Source organism: Furipterus horrens, unplaced genomic scaffold (genome assembly GCF_987537825.1).
Source record: "Furipterus horrens unplaced genomic scaffold, mFurHor1.1.pri manual_scaffold_8, whole genome shotgun sequence".
Taxonomy (NCBI): Eukaryota; Metazoa; Chordata; class Mammalia; order Chiroptera; family Furipteridae; genus Furipterus; species Furipterus horrens.
In genome coordinates this window covers 87,243,285-87,267,082 of record NW_028327178.1, presented here as the reverse complement: position 1 = coordinate 87,267,082, position 23,798 = coordinate 87,243,285, and the positions used below count along the sequence as shown (strand labels likewise).

Genomic DNA, 23,798 nt, shown 5'->3' with positions numbered 1-23,798 from the left:
AAACTGAAGCTGCTAACAGGAAAGTTGGCAAAAAGCATGTAAGCCCCTGGAGGACTTCTGCCTGTCCCTCGGAACCCACCCCGACGTCTTCGCTGGGTCCTTGGTATCCACTCAGGTCAAAATCTAGAACACAGTGTCATGGCCCTTCCTCCGGAGGCCGCTAAGCCCCGACCTCCACCTGGAGGGATCAAGTGGATAGTGAGCATCACAGGCAGAACCCAGAGGCCCGCAGGCCTGGAAGGGGCAGTGCGGGAGGGTGCGTCCTCCTGGCCTCGGTCCCCGAAGAGCTCACGCTGTGCACTGCTAGTGTGCCTCTTCGTTGGGGGCACAGGAAGTGTGCCCCAAGGAATGAAATGCCCTTTCACCTATGTGCCCTTCACACTCCTGAGCAGGCTGAGGAGTGTCTAAGGAGGCCTTCGCCAGTTTTGCCTTTTAGACTTAATGTTTTGCCTTTTTTTCAATCACAGTTTCACATTCAAGTTGAGGTAATCAGTCTTCCCTCTGGGAGAGGAATTGGGACAGTGGGGCAAGTTGGTGAGAGAGCATTTCTATGGGCAATGGTCAGAAACCAAGACCACCGCGGAAGTACAGCCCCACGCAGTGGGAAGACCCGCTGTTAGGGGCGGGTTCCGACCCCTCTTTAAAAACTCTTTTGTGCAGCAGCCAGGAAACGGCTCGAACTCCAAGATCTGGAGCTTTCATTTAAAACTTCACAGCAACCCACCTGGAGGAAATGGCCAATGGTCCCACCCACCCCACCCACCCACCTCACCCTTTTCTAAGGCTGCTCAAGTTTGAGTTTTTAAAAAGAGCTCAGTAGAGTTAAAGGAAGCTACAGTAATTCATTGCTTATTTAATCAATTGCACTTAAGATCTATGTTATTGATTCTGGAGCAGAGGCAGGCCTGTTGTGGACCCCAAGCCCTGGCCAGCCAGACATCAGGGGCTCCCAGACTTGGGCTCCGCACCTGGGATCGTGTCACCAGCAGCTTTGGGAGCTGGGACTGGAACATGTGGGCCTTTACAGAAGCTTTTCTGCATGCAAGATTTCTTATTCAAGGGTATTAGAGTTTTGTTCATTTGGCTTCAAATACAAAACTTTTTTTCTAGTACAAGTACATGTTACCAACAAGCCCCAGTAACAACTGCGTTAGGACTTGCATGCAGGCCTCTGTGTGACCAGACACACAGACCACATGTGCTCCATCCTCTGCACCAGGCGCCTTTCTCAAAAACCCCACTACATTACTGGAAACTGCTGGTTTCGCCTATGTGGTTGTTCCTAAGGCATGCAAAAAAAAAAAAAAAGTGAACTTCAGAAAGCATTTACAATCTAGGCAGCTGAGGCGCTGAAGTCCTAACAGACACCACCTAAATATCCATGCTTGTGACCTCCCCTTCTTCCATACTAATTCTGGAGGTCAGGCATGGGACACACTTGTAATTCCCCTCTGCTTTATGGTCTGTCTGAAAACAAAGCCACTGGAAGGAATTCTAATTTGGAAACTGGAATTCTTTGAAATTCCTGGTCCTTCAGAGCCCAAAAAATCTAGGGCCAGGAACAATGCTTGGGGGGATGAGTTTCCTGAAGCTTGTGGCCAAAAACCAGGCCTTCCTGGTGTGGCTCGGTGGATTGGGTGCCGGCCTGTGAACTGAAAGGTCACCAGTTCGGTTCCCAGTCAGGGCACATGCCTGGGTTCCAGGCCAGGTCCCCAGTGAAGGGTGTGTGAGAGGCAACTGATCAACCATCTCTTGCACATTATGGTTTCTCTCCTTCTTTCTCCCTCCCTTCCCCTCTAAAAATAAATAAATAAAATGTTAAAAAAAAAATCAGGCCTTCTGTCGCAAGGCTGAGGGGAGGGGAGGGTTGGGTGCTGGAGAATGGACCTCCTTCAAGGACACCCCAAAGGTGATCAGTGCTTAAGACGACGCAGTTGAGGGATGCTCCCCTCAACAGAGAGGCAAGGCATCACCAGGGAGGTTTCAGCAGCAGGTCTGCTCTGGTCCCTGAATTAGGCAAACTGGAGTTATACTAAAAGAGGAACTCAAAACCAACCCAAAGAGGGTGGGAGGGGGGGCTGCTCGTGTCAATTCAAAAGCCACACACTTCTGGAAAGCAGCGTGCCTTTCCCGTTTAGTCCATAAGGAAAATGCCCTCATTTTAAAACAAGCTACTGAATCTCAGCCCAAGTTGCTGACTCTGTGGGTCGGGCTGGGGAAGGACTTATGCTGCTCCCCCCCTGACCGGGCCCAGGGCCAGAAGGCCAGCTCCCTCAATGGAAGGGGCCTGACCAGGAGGCAGGCACTGGGGATAGGGTTCTTCTGGGTTACTTTCTTGAGACTTGAGGTCTATGGTGGCCTGGCCCTCCCCCAGGGTGGCCCCAATTTGGGTAGCAAGGTTTCCTTCTGCATCCCAATGCTCCCCCCGCCCCCACCCTCTCACAGTGCCTCAACAACCCAAAGGAGACACTGTTATCAGAGACCCAGAGGTCCTGGATGGCCAGCCACACACACAGTGCAGTCACTGTCCGCCCTCCGTGAGGAATCCCTCCCCTCCATCAGTGGTGCAGGTGATGCTCTTCAGCGCTGTAGAGAGAAGAAAGACAACATGCACTCAAGCCAGCACTCAGAGGCCAAGGAGAACAAAGGGCCCCCTCAAAGGGAGGGGCCTCAGTGGCACTGGGGTTAAGACACCCTCGTTTTGTCCATCTCCAGAGTGGACATGCTGCAGCCTCCTCTAAGGCTTCTGCTCAAAGAGGTCGTGATACTCCTGCTGCTCCAGCTCACGGTTATACTTCTCAATTTCCCGGTTGGCTTCTTCCACATAGTCATTCATGAACTGGTCCATGACTGGCATCTCATTAAGGAAGAGTCGTTCGTGAACCTTGAGGACAGAATAGCCTGCCCTGGCCCAGAGGGGCCTGTGGGCAGGTGAGGAGGGGACTCGGAGGTGGTGAGGGCCCAGCCTGCACAGAGGGGGCCTGATGGGCTCTGTTATATACTGGCAGCACCAAAGCTACAAAGATCGTGACAGAGGCTGGCACAAGACCCTTCGTGAAGTCTGAGAACTGAGCTCTTCAGCTTTCATTAGCACACAGAAGCACCCCGTCCACCTTTTCACAGATTAACGACTGTAACCAGGTCCAGTCTCCAACATGTAAATTTCCACCCTGACTACTCACGGCAGCTGCATTTAAACCACCCCCCACAGAGTTACAGGGCAATCACTGAATGGAGGAGAAATTCAACTGTAAGGACTTAAAGAGGTCAAAATAGAATCTGCCTCTGTCACTTGCTGTGTTCCCAGAACCCCGCCTGCTCCAGAGGTTGGGCTGCTGCGTCTCCAGCAGATACTCTCTTAGACAGGCTTCCACACCCCCAGTCTTGCTGCCCCAGATTCCAAGGATACGTGGGTGGAAATCAGTCTTGTCACCAAAGAAATTGACAAACTGGGTGCCATTATAAAAGTAGCCTGCAGGTAGGGGGTCCAGGTGGCGTTTCACCTTTAGGAAAAAAAAAAAGAGTCCTGTTAGAATTATCTGACCACTTTCTTTCTTTTTATTTTAAAGAGGGGAAGGGAAGGAGAAAGAAAGGTAAAGAAACATCCATGTGTGGTTGCCTCTTGCACACCCCCAACTGGGGACCTGGCCAGCAACCCAGGCATGTGCCCTGACTGGGAATCAACCTGCGACCCTTTGGTTCACACACTGGTGCTCAATCCACTGAGCCACAGCAGCCAGGGCTTGACCACTTTTTATTATTCACTCATTCACTAAAAACAAAAACAAACCTATTACCCTAGCAAGATGACCTAATCAGCCATGGAAGGCTATGTGCCAGGTAATTAATACTTCCCCTCGGCAGCCCTCAGGCCATGGTTGATGGAGGGTATCCCAGGTCTTAGGGAGGAACTCTGGGAGGCCCTAACAAGATTAAGCTCCAGTTATCCAGCGTTGGTTGTCTCCCATTCCTCCCCTCTCTTACTTGCCCATTTCTCTACTGGTGTCTCCTAGAATCATGTCCAAAATAAACTACCTGCACTCAAGTCCTTCCAGGTCGCCTCTAGGGAACACACGCTAGGAGGAATGCCTTCTGAGGTGCCCATGGTGTCCTCCCCAGGAGCACACACAGTTGCCCAGGTCCTGTAGGGCCTGGATATGAAGGGACCGTCCTCAAGTCCAAAGTGGGGGCTCCTGCAGTCCCAGAGCACACTCCTGCCCCACCTGCTCATTACTGGGGCTGGTGATGTAGTCCATGCTGGGGCCTATACCCTAGGCTCCTTTATTTATTTATTTTGTTATTATTTAAATCCTCACCTGAGGACATGTTTCATTGCAGGGGGTGGTGGTGGTGGTGGTGGTGGTGGTGGAGATATTACATCAATCGGTTGCCTGCTGTACATGCCCTGACTAGGGACTGAACCTGAAAACTTCTGGTGCAGGAGACAATGCTTCAACCAATTGAGCAACCCAGCTAGGGCTAACCCCTGTATTCCTTTCAGGTTTTTCCCCCAAACCTATCAGGAAAAGACCCTGTGGGGGTAGGGACTGGGGCAGAGGCTGGGAGTCAGCCTGGAGGATGGGAGGGTTCTTCAAGGGGCCTCGTAGCCTGGCCTCAGGTCTCCACACCCTGCCCATGAACAGCTTCAGAATCCAGACAGTTTTTCCCGGGCCTGTGTGAGTTTATCTGGGACAAAGGGATGGAAAGGAGAAAAACTTCTTCAGCTGTTTGAACTCTGCAACAAAACAGGGCTCCAGGTCTCTCCCACAGGAATTGGTTCTCCCAGCTCTCATGCCCAGGTAACACCAGAAAACCCTGAAGGCTGAACCTACACAAGCCTAGAAGGAGAGCCTTGGGATGTTGAGGGGGCTTAAGCCCCTAGGGCAGGGTACTCACGTGGATGTTCCTGATTTCCTGCTGTGTCAGCATCCCCCTGGTCTTCAGGGCTTTCCTCGGAGGCTTCTGTGCAGACATGGAGGGAAGGGTCAGGTCACAGCAGAGCTGAGGGTCTGCCTGGGCGGGTGAGGGCTCAAGTGGCCAGTTATATGACTAAGATCCCAGTGGAGGGGAAAGCAAGCGGTGCCATAGCCTGGACACAATAGTCTGCCTGTCTGTCCCTTGAGAAGACAGCTTTTCTGCTACAGAGCCTTGTGTGCTGGCAGAACAGTAACAGAGGAGAGACCAGTGCTTTTGCAAATAGGCATGTTCCTGCCCTGCAGATTCTCAAAACTAAGGCCCACCGGTAACAGACGTGCAGACAAAGGGACAAGGTCCCATCATCCTAGCTTATCAAGGTAAGTCTGAGAAAGACACAGCCTACCAGCAGCCATTCCTCAGTATAAAACACAGGTCCCAAATGAGCATCTACAAAGGCCACAGGGCCCAGCCAACTCTATTATTTCCAGCGTTCTAGGATGAGCTGAACCCCTGAAGCTGCGCTAAGAGGCTTAGCAGGGTACTGAAGGATTTTAACTCTAGTCTGGGTGTATTTTGGTTGTTGTTGTAGGATTGGGCTAAGGATGCTGTTCCTACAGGCAAGCCTCCTTTTCCCCTGCACCTGTCTCCAGGGCCCTAGGGTCACTGTTATCCATGCTTGGAGTCTCGGTGTGCAAAAGGCTCTAAATATATCTTTGCTGTTCATTCCTTTCTAGAGAGAAAGCCCAAGAATAGATTATGGGCTCAGAACACAGGAGAGCCTCTGAATTAGGTTCAGCTAAGAAACGACATTGGGTTTGGAACACCAGTTTGACCCAGGGTCCACAGGGAATAACTAGGTTTCACCCATCTCATAACTCCAGCCTGTCTTTGGAAGTAAAAATGGCTCTGAGAACAAGGCTGCCTTGAGTTTGTCCCAAGTGGCGGCCTCCCGCTCTCTTAAGTGTCCCGAAAAGTGCTGGCTGAGCCTGAGGGGTGGGCCAGTGGGGAGACACCAGGGAGACAGTGGAAGTGTGCTAGTCACATCTGTGCCAGGTTTGTCTGGGTTTCAAAAACTACCTGCTTCGCCGTCTGCCGCAGCCAGTCTTTGACGCTTTCTTCCTTCAGGGAGCAGCCGATGAACACCAGGTAGCACTCTTGCTGCCCACTGCTGTCTAGAGGCGTGCCCCTGGAGTTGGGTGGTGGTGTGGGTCCCTCTAAAACTGGCACGATGCTGAAGGAATTGGCCAGAGTGTTGTGGCAGACCTCCATGGTCTTCTCAGAGTCTGCAAGGAGTACAAATGTCAGCCCTGGAGACCATGTCCCAAAAGGCTAAGGCTACACTGAGAACTGACGCAGGGCTGATGTTCGGGGACAGATTCCAGAGACATGTGCAGAACTGACATGATTGGTGGCAAGTTAGAAAGGATGAAATAAGAGAGGGAGGAGCAATGTAAATTTCTAGGTTGGCTGATTCAGTGATCAGATGGACACAATTAACCCAGAAGGGAACTGTAAAGAGAAACCCCCTTCTCCTTGGTAGAGGTGGAAGGGGTTGGTCTCAGCAGAGGCCTGAGAGGCCAAGGCAGGAGGGCATGTCAGCAGTATGAGTGCTGAGGCGGGTCACCTGGATGGGAACAGGAAAGATGTGGCTGGGTTGACAGGCTGAGGAGCTGGGCTAGGACTGACTGGAGACATGAGAAAAGGTCAGGGTACCCCTAAAACACAGGATGAGAAAGGGATCCAGAATGGGTATGAATAAAGAAAAGGAGCGGATGATGGGGGAAGAGGGAAGAGGAAGGCAGTATGGCATTAAGATCTCCACAGCAGGCAGGGGTTGTCTGTTGGTGCCTGAGGGAAGTGGGCTTGAGCAGGGGCTTGAGGAGAGGGCCAAGGTTTCAGGTTCAGTAAGGTAAGTTAGGCCCATGGCAGGGATTAAGGACCTTGAGAGATTCTTTTTTACAGGTTATGTTATCTAATTCTTCCATCTGAAGACCCAAATGGTTCCATGCTTACAACTCTCAGTGGCTCCCTGGAGTACCCCCCTCTTCCTCCAATACCAATCCCCCATTTTCATGAGTCCTGGAAAGAATAGTGACTCAATCCTGGCCACTGAGAGCAGATGTCTGCTGAAGAACTGGGAGGAGGCACTTCAGGAAGGGTAGTGATCAAGACAGCCACAGGAAGAGCCAGCCCCTCCGTCAGCTGGATATCCTGTCTGGCTTTGACACCTAGACCTGCAGCACTATGTGGCAACCATGAGGGCTGGGTGCCTGAGGACAACCAGACAGCAAAAATAGAAGAGCCCAGAGACACACATTACCTGGGTCCTCAGTGGCCTTGCTAGGCAGCCTGACCTCTCAACTTCTTGCTGTGTAGCTAACACTTGCTAATTGAGTTGGGATTTTCTGTTGTAAGGGCCAAAGACACACCAACAGACACAATCCCTCCCTCGCCCTAGGCACCAGCTGCAGTGGACCCTTTTTGGTTCCTGAAGTGTGCCTTGTGTAACTCGGGTCCACAGCACATGCTATGCTTTTCTCTGGAACAGTTTCCCCTTCCTCAATGTTGAGCTGAGCAACTCCTCCTTGTTTTGTGGCCTTCCCTGACCCCCAGCTCAGGAAAGACAGAATTCAGGTTTCAAGGGCTCCAAAGGTATCAGGCTAATAAACAGGCCTACGGGACAGAAGGGAGAAGGCAAGTGACTCTGACAAACAGATGAGGAGCTGGAGAGCTCAGTGTTGGGATAGCTCCTGGTGATAGGTCTACAAAGAAGCCATGCATGATGGTTTGAATCTCTGGAACAAGGAAGTCACAGAGCTATGAGGAGAGGCCCTGGACAGACCATCCAGGGGAAAGAAGACAGATCCTCCACCGTGGGGCAGAGGACCCGAAGAAAGGTGTGTCCTTGGTCAAGAGGAGTGATTGGAAGAGCCCAACGGTGTAAGGCCTGCAGGGGAGGGTTTTTGACAAGAGTCTGAGAAGCATCAGTGGTCTGCAGAACACCTGTGGAGGCAGAGGCTATGAACTCCATAGCACAGGGCTCCCAAATCCAACTCCCAGTTACCTGAAAACTTCACTTTGCCCAGGATGTGGTAGATGTTTCCAGAGTAGGGACTTGGCTTGATGGAGGCCTGAATTGCTGGTGGAAGAAGAGAACAGAATTGTCACCTGCCTTGGGGTGGAAGCCAACTTCAGGGTGGCACAGTTGGGAGGGTTAGGGACTGGGGAGGGGTCTCACTCTAGGATTTGAGGTTCATGGATTCTATCCCCACCTGTTACCCCAGTGGCTGTGCCATTGTTTCCAGGGGAGGGGGAATTCCTGCATTCTCAAATCCCTCTGCCTGTTTTTGGACCCAAATGAAGAGAAGAGACAGCACACAGAATACTAATAATATTAAAATGGTGCCAGGAAGCAAGGACAACTCTGGACATTCCTTTATGTGCCAGCCAAGGCTTACCTTTACATTTGGCCACAAAACGAGTCTTCTCCAATGGACGACCAAACCATACGCAAATCTGAACCATTAGTGGAAAGACTGATCCAGCATCAAATTTACCTTCATACCTTAAAAGGTTTAAAAAATTTTATGTACAAGTAATTGTGGCCTTGGTGTTATATATTACTTTGGCATGAACTACATATTTATCCCACACTATTTGAATTCTCTTTTTTGTATGTAATTTTGTATGTCTCTTTCATCTTGAGATTAGAAGAATGGTTGCTTCATTTGAACAGGGAGGTTTTATTTCTATTAAGCTAGCAGCTTCCTGAAGTCAAAGACCTATTTATTCTACCTTTGAAGCCTGCCAGTGTCCCACCTGAGACTGTGGTTCCTTTCTGTTCTTCCTGGTACCCTTGGAGCTCTTCTTCAGAATCCCCTCCCACTCCTTTCTTTTTCCTCCAAAGATATTATTTATTTATTTTTAGAGAGAGGGGAAGAGAAGGAGAGATGGATAGAAATATCAATGTTTGGTTGTCTCTCCTGCGCCCCCAACTGGGGACCTGGCCTTCAACCCAGGCATGTGCCCTGACTGGGTATCAAACCCGTAACCCTTTGGTTTGCAGACCGGTGCTCAGTCCACTGAACCACATCAGGCAGGGCCCTTCCCCTCTTTCAAGGGCTCTAACTATCTCCCACTATTGTTGAGGGCAGCTGAACAGACTGTATATTTGGTTGTATATTCTCTTTCCAGAAGGAACTAAAGGGCTGGGGCATCTCTGCTCTATTTTCTCAGTTTTGAATTCAGCAGACATAATGCTTGCCACAGACTCATTAAGAATATGGCCACATTCAGAGCATTTAAAAAACTTAACTTTCTATTATGGAAAATTTCAAACATATGCAAAGATAGAAGAGTAGTGTAATAAACCCCCATCACCTAGCTTTCAAAGTGATGAAGACGTCATTTCTCCTTTTGAATTATTTCCTTCAGATGAACGCCCATGATTGAAATCAGTCTAGGAAAAGGTGTAACCATCTCACGGGTAATAGTTTATAACACCCCCAGCAGTAGATGAGTATTCGTTTCACAACAATTCCCCCAGCAATGGTTACTATAGTAGTTTTGGTTAAATGTAATAGCACCAATCAAAATAATAGTGAGATATCACTTTAGCGAAACAAACTTCTCAAATATTTTATTAACCCATTGCCACATTTGATGCAAACATTTTCCTCTGGTCTATTGTATTTTCACATTAGTTTCCTTTGTTTTAAAATAGCACTGTGGTTATGAACTTTCTATTGTTGAAAGCATCTTACTCTTTGTGATTCCTTAAAAGTCATGTGTTGGCATAACATTTTTACAAGACCATCATGTTCTTTTTCCCCCTCCCCAACCCAAACAGTCAACTGGAGACCATGGGTTTCTCCGGCTTCTGTGCTCAGAGCCCAAATCCTTAGAGGAATGTGGAGGGGCTGAGGGAAGAGCAAAAGGTTTCTTCCCAGACCAGAAACAAGCCCTTCTACCAGGGAGGTCGGGGCGAGGCCGATGAGAACAGAGAGGACTGTGAAAGGAGAATGGCTGAGAACCTGCACAGCACAGAACTGAGCATATCCAGGAGCTAATGCCCAATCACAAGAGATGGTGGCCCTCAACCACTGACCCAAGGAGGGAGAGGAGTATTGTAGAGGGATAAGCAGGGGTCTAACACCTGCCATCTTTTTTTATTTTTTAACATTTAAAAAATTTTTATTTTTCACAGTTTTATGAGATATAATTCACATATCATACAACTCACTCATTTACACACCTGCCATCTTGTTAAAAGACTAAATTATCTGAATCCAAGGAACAAATTAAGGCCCCTCCATCTCTGATTCTCTACAAGGATTGACTTTCCTAATAAAGAGAAGGTTCCAGATCTCAGACTCACAGAGCCTTCTCATGAACCCCTCATACCCAGATCTATCCTGGACCAGCATGCCTCTAGGAAGTCTGTTCCTGAGCTCAGTGCATGTGCCCACAATGAGTCAGTATGGACTGGAGGCACCAGACACAGAGAGTAGAAGTCTCAGGCCCAGGCCCATAGATATGGGCAGCAAAAGGGTCAGTATCTGCAGCCACCAGAGAGGAGGGTTTCACCCCAGAGTGTTTCTTTTTAGCTAAGATGTAATTGTCTTGTTCCAGCAAAAGGGATGATCTACTTACCTACTGTTTAAGTAAGGATAATGTGACTCAAATCAAGTATATGACTGAAACACTAAATTTTACATTTTGTATAATTTTTTTTTTAATTCGAACACTAACCTTTAGATTTTCTTTTTTTTTTCTTCCCAGCTTTTCTTTATTGATTATATTGTTACAATAGTTCCAATTTTCTCCCCTTTACTCCCCTCCACCCAGCATCTCCCTTCCCCCATTTTGTATAATTTTTATTCATTTACATCTTATTAACTAGCCAAATGTGGCTGGTAGTTACTGTACTGGAGTGTGTAGTCTCAGAACAATGTGTGTAAGTGCTCACGAGCTGTTGGTACTAGTATGACTACATGGCACCTTGCAGCCTCTTTCTTTCTCCTCTCCGTTCTTGAGGAGAGGTTCACAGGCTGGGAGGCGGCCAGCAGAGAAGAAACATGTCCTGGGCCCCATGGGCAGGGAACTTACCGGTCAGGTGGGAACAACCCTGGAGGACAGACTGTATTCTCAGAGGCAACTGTCTCACCTGGGAAGGTTACAACTTCTTGGTTCTGTGCCAGCCACTTTAACCTCACTAGAGGTTGTGCCTGGAGACCACAGGATGTCTTGCTAACTCTCAACATCCAGCAAGGCTATCAATTTGGAGCCCAAGATAGGGAGCACTGGGCTCCTGGCAAAGCCAGCAGCTATTGGGACATCGAGAGTTGTTCCAGCTGCCATTGTCACACCTCATATAGCACACCTGGTATTTTCTCTTTGCCTCTCTCTCTTGTTTTGTTTTGTTTTCTGTAAATACACTAATCACTGGGTTTATAAAGAAATCTTAGCTACTTTTCAGTGATGATACTTGCCAGCCAGGGTACATTAAATATCGAGATCGTGTCATCTGAGGACTTGAAAAACTGTTTTCTGACAGAATTAGTTCAATGTCTTCATTCCTTTGAAAACATACAGAAAAAAAAAAAGATTAATTAGGACTATCAATATTAACCTGCACGTTTTGCTCTCTTTTGCCACTGTCCCCATACACACACATTCAAGGACTGTCCGGGAAAATGTCCAGCCATTGTTAATATATGAGAACGATCTGTGTGACATTGATGCAACTGGCAGCCAAGGAGAGGGGACTGGAATGCACATGTGTGAACAATGATGACTTCACTGTACTAGTCAGTGAGGGTGATAGACGTCACTGAGCGAGCATGTGTACTGTGTGACCATCGCATTCAAAATGAATGAATGAGTAGAGCAATAAATCTGCATCAGATTTTGTGTTAAGTTTGAACATTCCTTCATGGAAACTATTTGGATGAATCAGAAGGTTGCAGCTGTTGGAAACTGGTGATTGGCAGTTTCAGCACAATAGCCCTACTCATGTATCACGTCTTGTGCAGAATTTTTTGGTGAAACATTAAATCACCCAGGTGACTCAGCCCCTCTATAGCTCAGGTTTAGCACCCTGCAACTTCTGGCTTTTCCCAAAACTAAAGTCACCTTTGAAAGGGAAGAAACTTCAGACTATCGATGAGATTCAGGAAAATACGATGGGGCAGCTGATGGCAATTCTGAGAACTGTGTGAGGTCCCAAGGTGCCTGCTTTGAAGGGGACTGAGGCATCAATGACCTATGTAAAATGTTTCCTGTATCTTCTTCAATAAATGTCTTTTTCATAGTACATGGCTGGATAGTTTCTGGACAGACCTTGTAAGCAGATATGCATCCATTTTTTCCTGTCATGTCACCCTTAAACATTTCAGTATGCATTTCCTAAGAACAAGGACATTCTCTTACAGAACCACAACACTATTATCACACCAAGGAATTAAATACTGTGGATCAGCAGCACAGGTATCACCTGGAAGCTCATAAGAAATGCAGATTCTCAGGACTCATTCCAGACCTCCTGAATCAAAACATTCATTTCAGTAAGATCCCCAAGAGATTCACATGCACATTAAAAGTCGGAGAAGTAGCCCTGGCTAGTGTGACTCAGTGGGCTGGGCATCATCATGAAAATTGGAGGGTTGCGGGATTGATTCCCAGTCAGGGCACATGCCTGGGTTGCAGGCCAGGTCCCCAGTTGAGGACACGCAAGAGGCAGCCAATTGATGTTTCTCTTGCACAGCAATGTTTCTCTCCCTTTCTCCTGCCCTCCTCTCTCTCTAAAAATAAATTTAAAAAAAAAGTTGGAGAACTATTGATTTGGTATACATTCATTTTCAAATTTTTGCCTTTTTGGGGTATAGGGGACCCAGGATCCAATCAAGGATCACTAATCAAACTTACAGTCTTTATTTCTTTGTAAAAATATTTTATTTATTCATTTTGCAGTCTGGTGCTCGATCCACTGAGTCACACCAGCTAGGGTTATTTTCCTTTAATCTAGAACAATTCTTCCAACATTTTGTTTTTGTTTCTCATGGCGTTGACATTTTTGAAGAGTACATGCCAACTGTCTTGCGTCCCATAACCTGGATTTGTCTGGCTGTTTCCTCATGATTAGGTTCAATTAAACATTTTTGGTAAGTTAATACCCAGGTGATGTTGTGACCTTCCCCTAGCAGCACACGAAGGAGGCCCACGATACCCATTTGTCCCATTAGTGGCGTTACTAAGTTTAATCATTTGGACAATGTCATGCCTACAAGACCCGCCCCTCCCCCCAATTGTGAATGTATTTTCTCTCTTTGTAACTAATAAGTAGTGATGTACTCTCAGACTAGTGAATATCCTTTTCCTCAACAATGTGTTACCCACTTCTTTTAGTATCCATTGATGATTCTTGCCTAAATCAAGTATTAGACTAATGGTTACAAGATGGTGACTGTCTAGTTCTAGAAAGCCTTATTTACTTGTTAGCATTCTTCTGTTAAAAGAGATTTACTGTCCTGTCCCTCCCCATTTTTTTAGTATCACCACAGACTCATTTTATTACATGTGCTATAATCCATTATTATCATTGCTTTCTCTTATGCTCAAGTTGTCCCAAATTTGGTTAGTGAGAGCTTCTTAAGCTAGCTCCCGTAACCTTTCGACATATCCACACAAATCTTTGCTTTTCTGGCATAAAATGTACCAGGCTCACCTTGTACTTTCCCTGCCCTAGACCTGCAATCAACCAACTCTCCAAGGAGTCCTGATAACTTACAGTGGATTAGTGCATAGAAACCAAGATCTAGAGGTAGGAGTGTTTATTACTACTGTGGTATTAGTATTACTGGTCCCTTTCAATGGAGAGAGATCATAAATATACATTTTTTGAAATAATAAATTTACTTTGAGTCCCCCCAAATTCAAACCCAACATTTGCAGGGTTTTTTTTTCACCTTTCCCATTTCATATTTATAATCAACCCTCTCTAATCAGTGATGTTATTTGGAATCAGGACTCCAACAGAGGCTTTTGTTCAAAAGTTACCTGAATTACTTTATGTGTACACAGTTATTACTTTAACATACAGGTGGAATCACTTTTTGTTCCCATCCTTGTTGATTTCATTTAATTTTTGTATAAAATATCTGCATTGTTCAAAAGTCAAAACTATAAAAATAAACATCTTTTAGTATCCTGAGTAAACAAAACTGCTATACAACCAGATGTTTTCATATACACACATACAAAGTCACCAATTCTCTTCTTTTAGTTTGTAATTTGAACCCAAGCCCATGAAGTAAAAAGATAATTTCTTTATGTTCTCTCTGCCATTTTTCTTACACATTAACACAGGAACTTTGAGAAATTCTTGATTTCCATTCCTTAAAGAATGAAAATGTGAATGCATCAAAACAAAATATCTCCAAACAGTACAGGATACTGACACATAGGGTCCCTTCTGGTGCTTTACACAGCATCAAGAGCATGTCTATGAATGCTCAGGTCTTAGATACAGTGAAAAGACCCTGTGGTGCATGACCAGAGGGTATCTGCTGTATCTGAGAAAGTGCCTGGTCCAAGGGGAGAGGTGAACTTAATAAATGTACCTGGTGACGATCCCATTTTCTGCAAGAATGAAGGCTGCGGTAGGATTGGCAGCCCTGATGAGGTTCTGCAGCTGAACAAGGAGAGGGTGCCTCTGCTCTGTAGTGTGACTGGTGAACACCACATTACTCACCAGGCCTGGGGAATAAAACCGAAAACAGTTCTGCCTTCAGAGTCCTGACTGAGGCAGAGGGCTCACACAATCTTGGGCCTGTGTTCCCTCCCCTGACCGTCTCTTCCAGTAGCCCGTTTGCATGGACACCCCTGAACCCCAGCACCAACACCAACAGATACAGCCATCATTCTGTTCCCCTGCCACCTCCTGGAGTGAATGGCCTCAACACTGTAGCTGCCTCACTTCCTAACCTCCTATCTTTTTAATTCTGCTTTCTAGGTGAGACCCTGAGCTTCTTCATCAAAGGGTCCGTTCTGCATCCCCTGTACCTAACCTCCTCAGGAACTGGTGCCAACGACCTTCACTGGTTTAGAACACAGACATTTACCAGGCACTAACCATAAGTCACGTGCTAACCAGTAGACCAGAGAGTAAAGAAGGAGTCGCACACATAAATCTGCAATTGCAAGGTAAGTGCTAACACAAATATTCACATAATGATACAGTAAGGAAGAGTGGCCCATGTAATGAGAGGCTGTAGAGTGGGCACGATTACTCCAAACTATCCTGTGAAAATACACACGTAAAATCCGTAACACCAAAGAGAACTGGAAAATCAGGGAAGTTACCACATTCCACCACACCAACAAAATTATACCTTTCCATGCTTATTCCTATTTTTACATAATTATGATCATAGCATATATACCATTTCTGCTATAAAGAACATTTGTGTTTTTGTTATTCAGCCATTTTTAACAGCTGCGTTTAATTCCAATGTGTAAATGCACTGCGGCTTTTTTTTATCCACTGATCTACTGGGCACTCGGGCCGTTTCCAGACCTCTTAAGAACTTTTTAAAAACTGATTAACAATAAATATTTTAATATAGTAAGTATAGTCTGTGTTCGAATTTCTGTCTCATGAATGTTTTCTTAATTTTTTTGAACCAGGAACCAAAGTCCACACATATTTCACTGTTACATCTCATAATTCCCTTTCAATCGACAGTTTCTCATTTTCTTGAAATTTGTTGAAAAATTGTATCATGTAAATTTCTCCCAGTCTGAATTTTGCTGATCGCATCCCCATCGTGTTACTTAACACACTAGCTGGATCTCTTTTATTGATTCAATCTTTTTTATTATAAGCTAGTTTAAACTTTTTCTTGTTCTTTTTCTAACTTCTTGAGTATTTATTATTTTAAAATGTTATTTCTTGTTTAGTAATGCAGTAACTTAAGGATATACACTTTCTTTTGCTTTGGTATAGAAGCATTTATGACAGGTTGTAGATGGTATCCTTTGTCATTAAAAATTGCCCTTTTTAGCCCTCTCTGGTGTGGCTCAGTGGGTTGGGCGTCATCCTGCAAACTGAAAGGTCGATTGCCCATCAGGGCACATGCCTGAGTTGCGGGCTGGGTCCCCAATCGGGGGCCTGCGAGAGGCATCCGATGTTTCTCTTGCACCTTGACGTTTCTCTGCCTCTCCTTCTGCCCTTTACTCTCTCTGAAAATAAATAAATAAAATCTTTAAAAAATTGCCTTTTTTGGCTTTTTTCTTTTTGCCTTGAATTCAACCTTGCTGTTAAATAACATTGCCTTGTTTTTGTATGCATTTGTCTTTTGTCTTTGCCCACTTTTGATCACCACCCTTACTTAGTGTTAGAAGTTTCTCTTTATAGAACATTGTATAATTAGGTTTTGTTTTTTGGTTTAATCTGAGATGTTTTCCTTTTACATGTTTATCCCATTTATATTATTGACACTCTTGTTCTGTCACCTTGTTTATATTGGATTCTGTTTAACTTTTTTTTTTTTTTACCTTTAGAAGTATGCTCTTTGCATTCTTTGATAAGTAGTGGGCTTACAATCTGTTTTAGTTCTTATGATAGCTATCCTATCTTTTTTAAATAATAAATTTAAATCATTATTTCCTATAATGTCACCTTTAGACAATACCTATTGACTTCTCAATATAACAGATGGGGAAATTGGTATATCCTTAAATTCTTCCCAATTCTCCAACATCATTCTGGTTGATTACATTAATAATTTTAGTTCCTCTAGTGGATTCTTTTATATCAAGTTTCTTTTTGTAAGTTGATTAAACAGCTTTAAATTTTATTGATCTCACACTTCGGAAGATGTAGAGAGTATCTCCTGCTGCCTCCTAATTTTTGTTAAATATAACTTCATTTATAGGTTTTCAACATTTATACTCTACTTTGTAATAGAATCCCCACAGGTGTTATCATTAATTCTGTACCTAAAAAGATTCAGTGCTCAATATCAATCTTTTTACTAGTAAAGACTAGCTTTATAAATGATTAGTTCATAAGTGAACATCTCTAAATTAGGGGGACTTCGTTCAGTTTTCCTAAGTAACCTTGTAACTGTAGGGTCCTGAATAATGACTATTCAGTACAGAACACTCTGTACTAATACAATTGACTTCAGTTCAGTGTTTAGTTTTTAAAAAATTAGCTGTATTTAGTTTTTGAGGGCAAAACTCAAACACTGTACAGAGGGTTCACAGAGAAATTTCCTCTTCCCAGCCACTTCGGTCCCTTCCCTGGAGGCAACCACAGTTATCAGCATCTTGGGTCTTCTTCCAGAGATGCGCAGAGTGCATACAAGCAAATGTGTGTGTGTGTAAACAGTGACTGTTCTGCACCTTTTTTTTTTTCACTTAAGCTCTTTACCTTTTAATTTTGGTAAAGCTTACTTCTTCCTTAAAACCTTCCCTAATATCCTACATTCTCAGGCCTTCCCTCATGCCACCCTGCTCTCTTCCCTTCTCTGAACTAGAAAAGATCCTTTGAATAACATAGGTGGTGTTAAAATACAGGACTTATATTCTTTTCTTTTTTAAATCCTCACCTAAGGACATTTTTTCATTATTTTTAGGTGGGGGACGGAGGGAGGGAGAGAGGGAGAAATATTGACGTGAGAAACATTGATCAGCTGCCTCCTGCAAGCACCCAACTGGGGCCTGAACCTGCAACCCAGGCATGTGCCCTGACAGGGAATCAAATCCACAACCTTTTGGTGCACAGCACGGCATTCCAACCAACTGAGCCACACCAGTCAGGGCAGGACGTAAATTCTTTTTTATCTTCTTCATATGTAAAAAGATAGCATAACGCAAAGATTAAAGCATGGATTTTAGACCCAGGCAAACCTGAGTGTGAACTTGGGGCTCCACTAATTGCTAAAGAATGAGTTGACAGGCAAACTGTTCAACTTTCCTCCTCTGCTCAACTGCCCAAATTTCCTTCCCTATTAGATGGAAACAGTAACACGTACCTCCAGATTATCAGTAAAACGTTTATCAGAGGGTCTACAGATAGTGAGAACTCACTAAATAAAACATCCCCACCACTGCCACTGTCAGCTGAGCACCAGCGTGAGGTGGAACTTCTCACATAAACCAGCCATATACACCAGCAGGAAGCCAAGTCATGTGACTTCCACCAGCCTAGGCTGCCGAGTCCATGGTTCAGATGAGTGCCCATCACTAGTTCAGGGCAACTTCTAGGAATCCTGGCCCCTGCTTCTAATCTGAGGCAGAAGTTAGTGATACTTCTTTCTCCTCACTACTCATACTTAAGTGAAAAGTGTTCCAAAATGCTAAGGACTGAATCTAACCTCATAAGTCATATGGATGTAGTCCATTCATGACCAGGGAAGAGGGACTAGCAGCTTCATACCAATGGTCACATATTACAATGGGGACAGGGCACACACAAAAACTAGAGTGCGCCTGGGAACAGAGGTCGGGAGTTAGAGCTCACCTGCTGAGCATGGAGCCTGCTTCCTAAGAGCTTATGGACCATTTTGGGATCTACCCGTTCCTTTGTTCTGAGACACAGGTCCTACTCTTTTCAGGAATCTGTTGGTCTTCGACTCAGTGTAAGTCAAACTTAGGCTCTTCTTCCTCCTCCGGTCACTTGGTAAAAGGCACACTGACTGCCCAATTCCCTAAACCTAGACTGTGGAGGCACCTGAGTCCTCCTCTTGGCCTGGTGAGTGCTAAACAGCTCTTGGATCCATCATGCACTCTGATCCCTGGTACCACTGACCTAGCTCAGACCACCACTCTCTTCACTAGGTCGCTGCTCATCCCCTCCACTTTAGAGCAATTCATTCTTCCTAGTGTAGCAGAGTAAATCTTACTATATCACCTCTCTACTTAAAAATATTTCAATGCATTCCAATTACTGTTCGGCTAACATCTTAACTTCTTGGCCTGACCTAGCTGCCCTGCGGCACATCCTCAGTGCCCTAGGCGTGCTCTAGTCACCATCAGGCCCTTCATTCCAGCTGTTCTTTATGCCTCAATCCATGTTTCCCCTCCTTTTGGTTGGCCCAACTCCTCCTTCACAACATAGACAATTTGAATAGTACCTCTTCCGGAAGCCTTCCTTAATCAGAGCCAGCACTGGATAGTTGTTGAATAAATGAATGGTGTAAGAAAAGGCACATGCTACTTGACCTCCGAAGGCAGATGCCATAGCAGCTATGTTTTAGGCATTCATATGACAAAATACCGCCCACATGAGAGTCTGAGCTTCTAATGCTTATTGCTTTGTATGTATTTTTGGTATAAAATTCATAAAGTACAAAAAGGTATTCAGTACACAGTTTCTTCCTCCTTCTTCTTCTGCACACTGAGCCCTGCCTAGCTTCCCTCCCCAGAAGCAAGCACCAATGACTTTGGGCAGTCTGTGCATACACAAGTATATGGGAATATATAGAATCACATTTTTTTAAAACCTCTATCGTCAAGGTCTCCATGTAAGACTCAGTTTTGGTAACAGCACATGATTAGAAATTCAAATGGTGAATATATTAGCATTTTGTTTATTCCATTTAGAAAGGTTCCTCACGTGCCCTTTCTGTTCAGAAGCTTTAACATTGAGATGGACCACCCTCAAATAGTGTGTCAGGGAAGCCTCCCAATGAAGGTGACACTGTGGGGCCTGTGCTCTCATTCCCATTTAGGAAGGTCACTCTGGAGGTTGCGGGGGAGACAGGAAGGACAGCCTGGTGAGCCTGATGCCAGAACCCCACGTCCTGGTGCAGCCACAGGAAGTAACTGGGGCCTCTGGAAATTGAGTGAGGCAAGGTGAGGAGGCCAGGCTCAGAATGTGGCACAGTGGGGAAGCAGGCAACTTCTCGAAGACTCAGCACATTCCGGAGACAGCAGATATGGGAGCCGGATCCTGCAAGAGGCCCATGAGATTCCCAAGGGTGGAAGACAAGAAGAGCTGTGGTGGATCTTGCAGTGAGGAGCCAGGAAAGGCTGAGTAAAGATGTATAATGGCCCTAGGATTCTGTTTAGTACCTTCTTGGGCAAAAGAAACTGGGGTCAGACCAGTGCGAACATGCCAACCTAATTGGTGTATACTACCAGGGTAGTATACAAACACGGGCCTGGCCTGGCCAGAAAAAGGTGAGAGACTCCTTGCCCAAAGTACTGTCTGCCTCACAAGTACCGTGTAGACAAACCCCGTGGGCTTGGGATTCTAAGTCAAGAACTGGACATAGAAAAGGGGCTTGGCTTTACAGGGAAACAAGCAAAAGGATTATGCCTAGCATTCCTTAGGCCAGCTATGCAAACCGCCACCTGCCAAGAGGAAATGCCATCTGTGAGGCAGGTAGAGCAGTTATCTGGAGCACAGGGTGGAGAGGCCATGGTGAGCATTTCCATTTTGCTTGGGCCAGGAGCTTCCTCTGCTTTGTATCAAGGAGTGGATACCCAGATTTGGCCAAGGTCTCACCAGTCTGGCCCGTTCCCAGCAGTGGAGAAACATCTCTGAGGTCTGACTATCCTAATCTGGGCTCAAGGGTTCCAGCAGCCCAGGAGAAAACAAAAGTCACCTCTTTGATCTATCTATAGATATTTTTAAAAGCAGGGCATGGTGGTAAAATGTTCCACGTTCCAGCAACATCAGAATGAGCCCTGCTAGCTTTTAAGGCACAGATTGTTTCCTAACCCTTGTATGTCTGTAAAGCACATTATCTTGGGGCTGTAATACAGGCTTTTTCTCATTGTAAAATAATCCTCTGCTGTACAAGCAATGAATCAGGGAGCCTGACTTACGAACAGGAGGCAAAGGGAGGCAATATGCTCCCTTGGGACATGAAGTGTTTGTCTACTGGTGTCAGATCATACCACCACTAAAGAGAAAAATACAGTTGGTCCTTGAACACCTCAGGGTTAGAGGCATTATAGTAAAAAATCTGCATATAACTTTTGACTTCCCCAAAACTTAACTACTAATAGCCTACTGTTGACTGGAAGCCTTACCTCTAACCAACAGTCGATTAACATATATTTTGTGTGTTATATACTGTATTCTTATAAAGTAAGCAAGAGAAAATGTTCTTAAAAATCATAGAGAGGAGAAAATAGATTTACAGTATTTATTGAAAAAAATCTGCATATAAGCATACCTGTGCAGTTTAAACTGTGTTGTTCAACAGCCAATTGTACTTGCCTTTTAACTCCCCGCTCCCAGGCAGCCCATGCCCATAGTGAGCCATGTGAGACCAGTCCATATGGTCCCCTAGGCCCAGACAAAAGGGGAAGATAGTTATTAAGGCACTGTCACTCCACAAGCCCCTTGGAGTTCAGAAAACAGCATAAATGGCCTCAAGGTCAACTGCCCATATCTGATCACATCCCTAGCATTATATAAGCACAAAATTTGACATGAGTTACCTTTGAACACTGAGTTAGGATGCAATATTAATGAAATAGTCCCACTAAGTGCCAGAGAGAATGCAGTCTGTCCTGTAATATTGTCCAGGTTCATGGACAGTGAAGTCAGAGCACGTCCCCAAGGCTCTGTGCCAGGGCAGCCCAACCATCTGTACTTTACGTACCAAAAAAGCAGAGGGGTGGTGAGGGAGAAAGTGTCAAAGAACCGACGTACACCAGGGTGAAAATAATGTGACCGGAGCTGACTGCAGCCCACACCCTTGGCTTTGACCATGACTACCAACTATGTATCTGAGGACCAGACAGCTCTCCCTGGTTATCCCCTGGCCCTGTGTTTTTCCTTATGCTTTCTATTTCAAGGGCAGGTACCACCAACCTTCCCAATCTCTTAAGCTAGAAACCTAGCAGTCATCCTAGATACCTTCTTTCCCCGCATCTAACCTGTCATCATAGCCCACTGACCCAATCTCCATAAAATCTCCTTAATCTCTACCTGGGGTGGACTCAGGCAACCTCCATTCCACTCTGCTTCTGGGGTACAGTGGCTGGAAAGCCTTTGGGGCCTCTAAAAGCTGGAGTTGAGACTCCTAGTGCATTAGTCCAACACACACATTCCTCCCCTAGTGACCTGGCCTCCTCCTCTGTGCAACACCCAGCTCAGCTGTTTCCCAAGACAACATCTCTGGACCTCTGGTATGCTCTGCTGTCTCCGCTCCCCGTGGACTGGCAGTGGGCTCAGCGGGGCAAAACTGTGCTGGGGACACCGAGTTATTTTCTTCCGTCTGATTTCTACTTGCTGGGCTGGCTCAGGAAGCCCAGAGCCCAGGTCTTCTGACAACAATGAGCATTTTATCACCACTGCAGGAAATTTGGAATTTATTCTGGGTCTCCAGGCACCACAGCTAATACGATTAAAAAGTGCTGCTTCCAGGGTTGCCAGATGGTAGGACAATGCGAAGTTGAGTGTAATCTACAGGACGGATGGATTTTTCTAAATGTCACCAAGGAGGTGTGGAAAATCCCAGCATATGTAGGGGAAATATTAAGGGAGAAAGTCCTACTGGGCCATACTTCGCACTCATGGGACAGGAAAAATACAAGGTCTTGATGATCCAGAGGCTAGGAATACTTATTCAATCCACTGATATTAGTTGGAGGGTCAGGGCAGATCTAAGCCCAGCTCAGGAGAGGTGTTGCCATGGCAACTTGTCATCAAGAGACAAACTCTGGAAGAAAACTGCCTATCAAGTATGAAAAAAATAGAAGATGTCAGTGTTTTCCCTGCACCAATTTTGCTTGTTTTAGATTTTAGAAAGGTAGGTGCATGAAGAAAAGTCTGCTGCAGCTAAACAGAATCTGAAAGGCATGCAAGCAGGGAGTAAAGCACATAGCTTACCTTGTGAACACTGGTCAAGACATTTAGGAAAGAGAAATCTAGGGAGGAAAAAGAAAAATATTTTAAAACCATTAATTTTAGAGTTGTCATTGATTATTTCCCACAAAAATGTGCCTATCACTGCTATCCAAAATGACTTACTCAACGGGGCAAGTGGGCAGGCAGCACTGAGCGTGAAGGATAACCATGGCTATGCAAGAGGTTTGAACCAGAACAAAGCTCCTTAAGCCAGAGACCCCATAAAAGTCCCTATGTGGCCAACTCATGGAATGTTGAAGAGGGGATACTTGGGCATGGCCAATCTCTAAACTATAGGAAACAAAGAAAGAAAGCTGTTTTTTGTGCGTGGTGGGGGGTAGTGTTTGTTTGTTTGTTTTTAAAGAGATACTGTCCTCATAAAGGGAAAACTCAAGGGAAAATGAGAAGACTTAAATTCACCTAACTCTGCCAGGGGCTTTCAATACCAAAGCTGCTGTGCTTCCCTTTCTGTGCACACTGGAATCCTGGTTACCCTTTAATCCCATTCTGAGCTCTAACAGTGAATGAAAAACAGGAAACTGACTGGGTTATAACTGAAGCAGGTAAGGGTGACCGATCCAAAGTGTGAGTTAATTAGTAACTAGCTCTAGGAAACTCCAAAGAAAAGCTCATACTCTCAGTGATCTCAGGGAAGAAAGGTAACACTAATGAGAACAGCTGCCTTTTATCTTACTATGGGGCTGGGCATCATGCAAGCAGTTCACATACACAATCTTGTTTTGTCCTCACACCCACCCTGTGCCTTGGGTACTCAAAAGTCGAGAAGAAAGGCTTTAGGATGACTGAGCAGTCTAAGCACTTTGCCCAAGGCCTCACATGAAGCGAGAAAGTGGGAGGGCTTCTGCAGGGACCTAGGTCTGTTTGGCACCAAAGAGCCCCTGTGATTTCTTTCCCTGAAAGTGAGATGCCATACTTCTGAATAGTTTCTGGTCTAAGTGGCAGGCATTAATGTTGTTCAGACTCTGAGGGGATTTCTCTTCTGCAA

The 23,798-nt window shown here is 45.5% G+C and overlaps 1 protein-coding gene across 1 annotated transcript in view; it reads right to left on the bottom strand.

Moving 5' to 3' along the window:
* Positions 1-777: 777 nt before the first annotated feature.
* Positions 778-23,798, bottom strand: part of DNAAF9 (dynein axonemal assembly factor 9) — a 117,731-nt gene continuing 94,710 nt past the window's right edge. The window contains exons 29-37 of the mRNA XM_090286105.1: positions 22,775-22,812; positions 14,538-14,673; positions 11,409-11,495; positions 8,376-8,482; positions 7,982-8,056; positions 5,995-6,200; positions 4,897-4,962; positions 3,410-3,503; positions 778-2,850 (exon numbers count right to left, since the gene is read on the bottom strand). Of these exons, the coding sequence (XP_090142231.1) occupies positions 2,738-2,850; positions 3,410-3,503; positions 4,897-4,962; positions 5,995-6,200; positions 7,982-8,056; positions 8,376-8,482; positions 11,409-11,495; positions 14,538-14,673; positions 22,775-22,812 (922 nt within the window). The 3' untranslated portion in view covers positions 778-2,737. The remainder of the gene's footprint in view (positions 2,851-3,409; positions 3,504-4,896; positions 4,963-5,994; positions 6,201-7,981; positions 8,057-8,375; positions 8,483-11,408; positions 11,496-14,537; positions 14,674-22,774; positions 22,813-23,798) is intronic.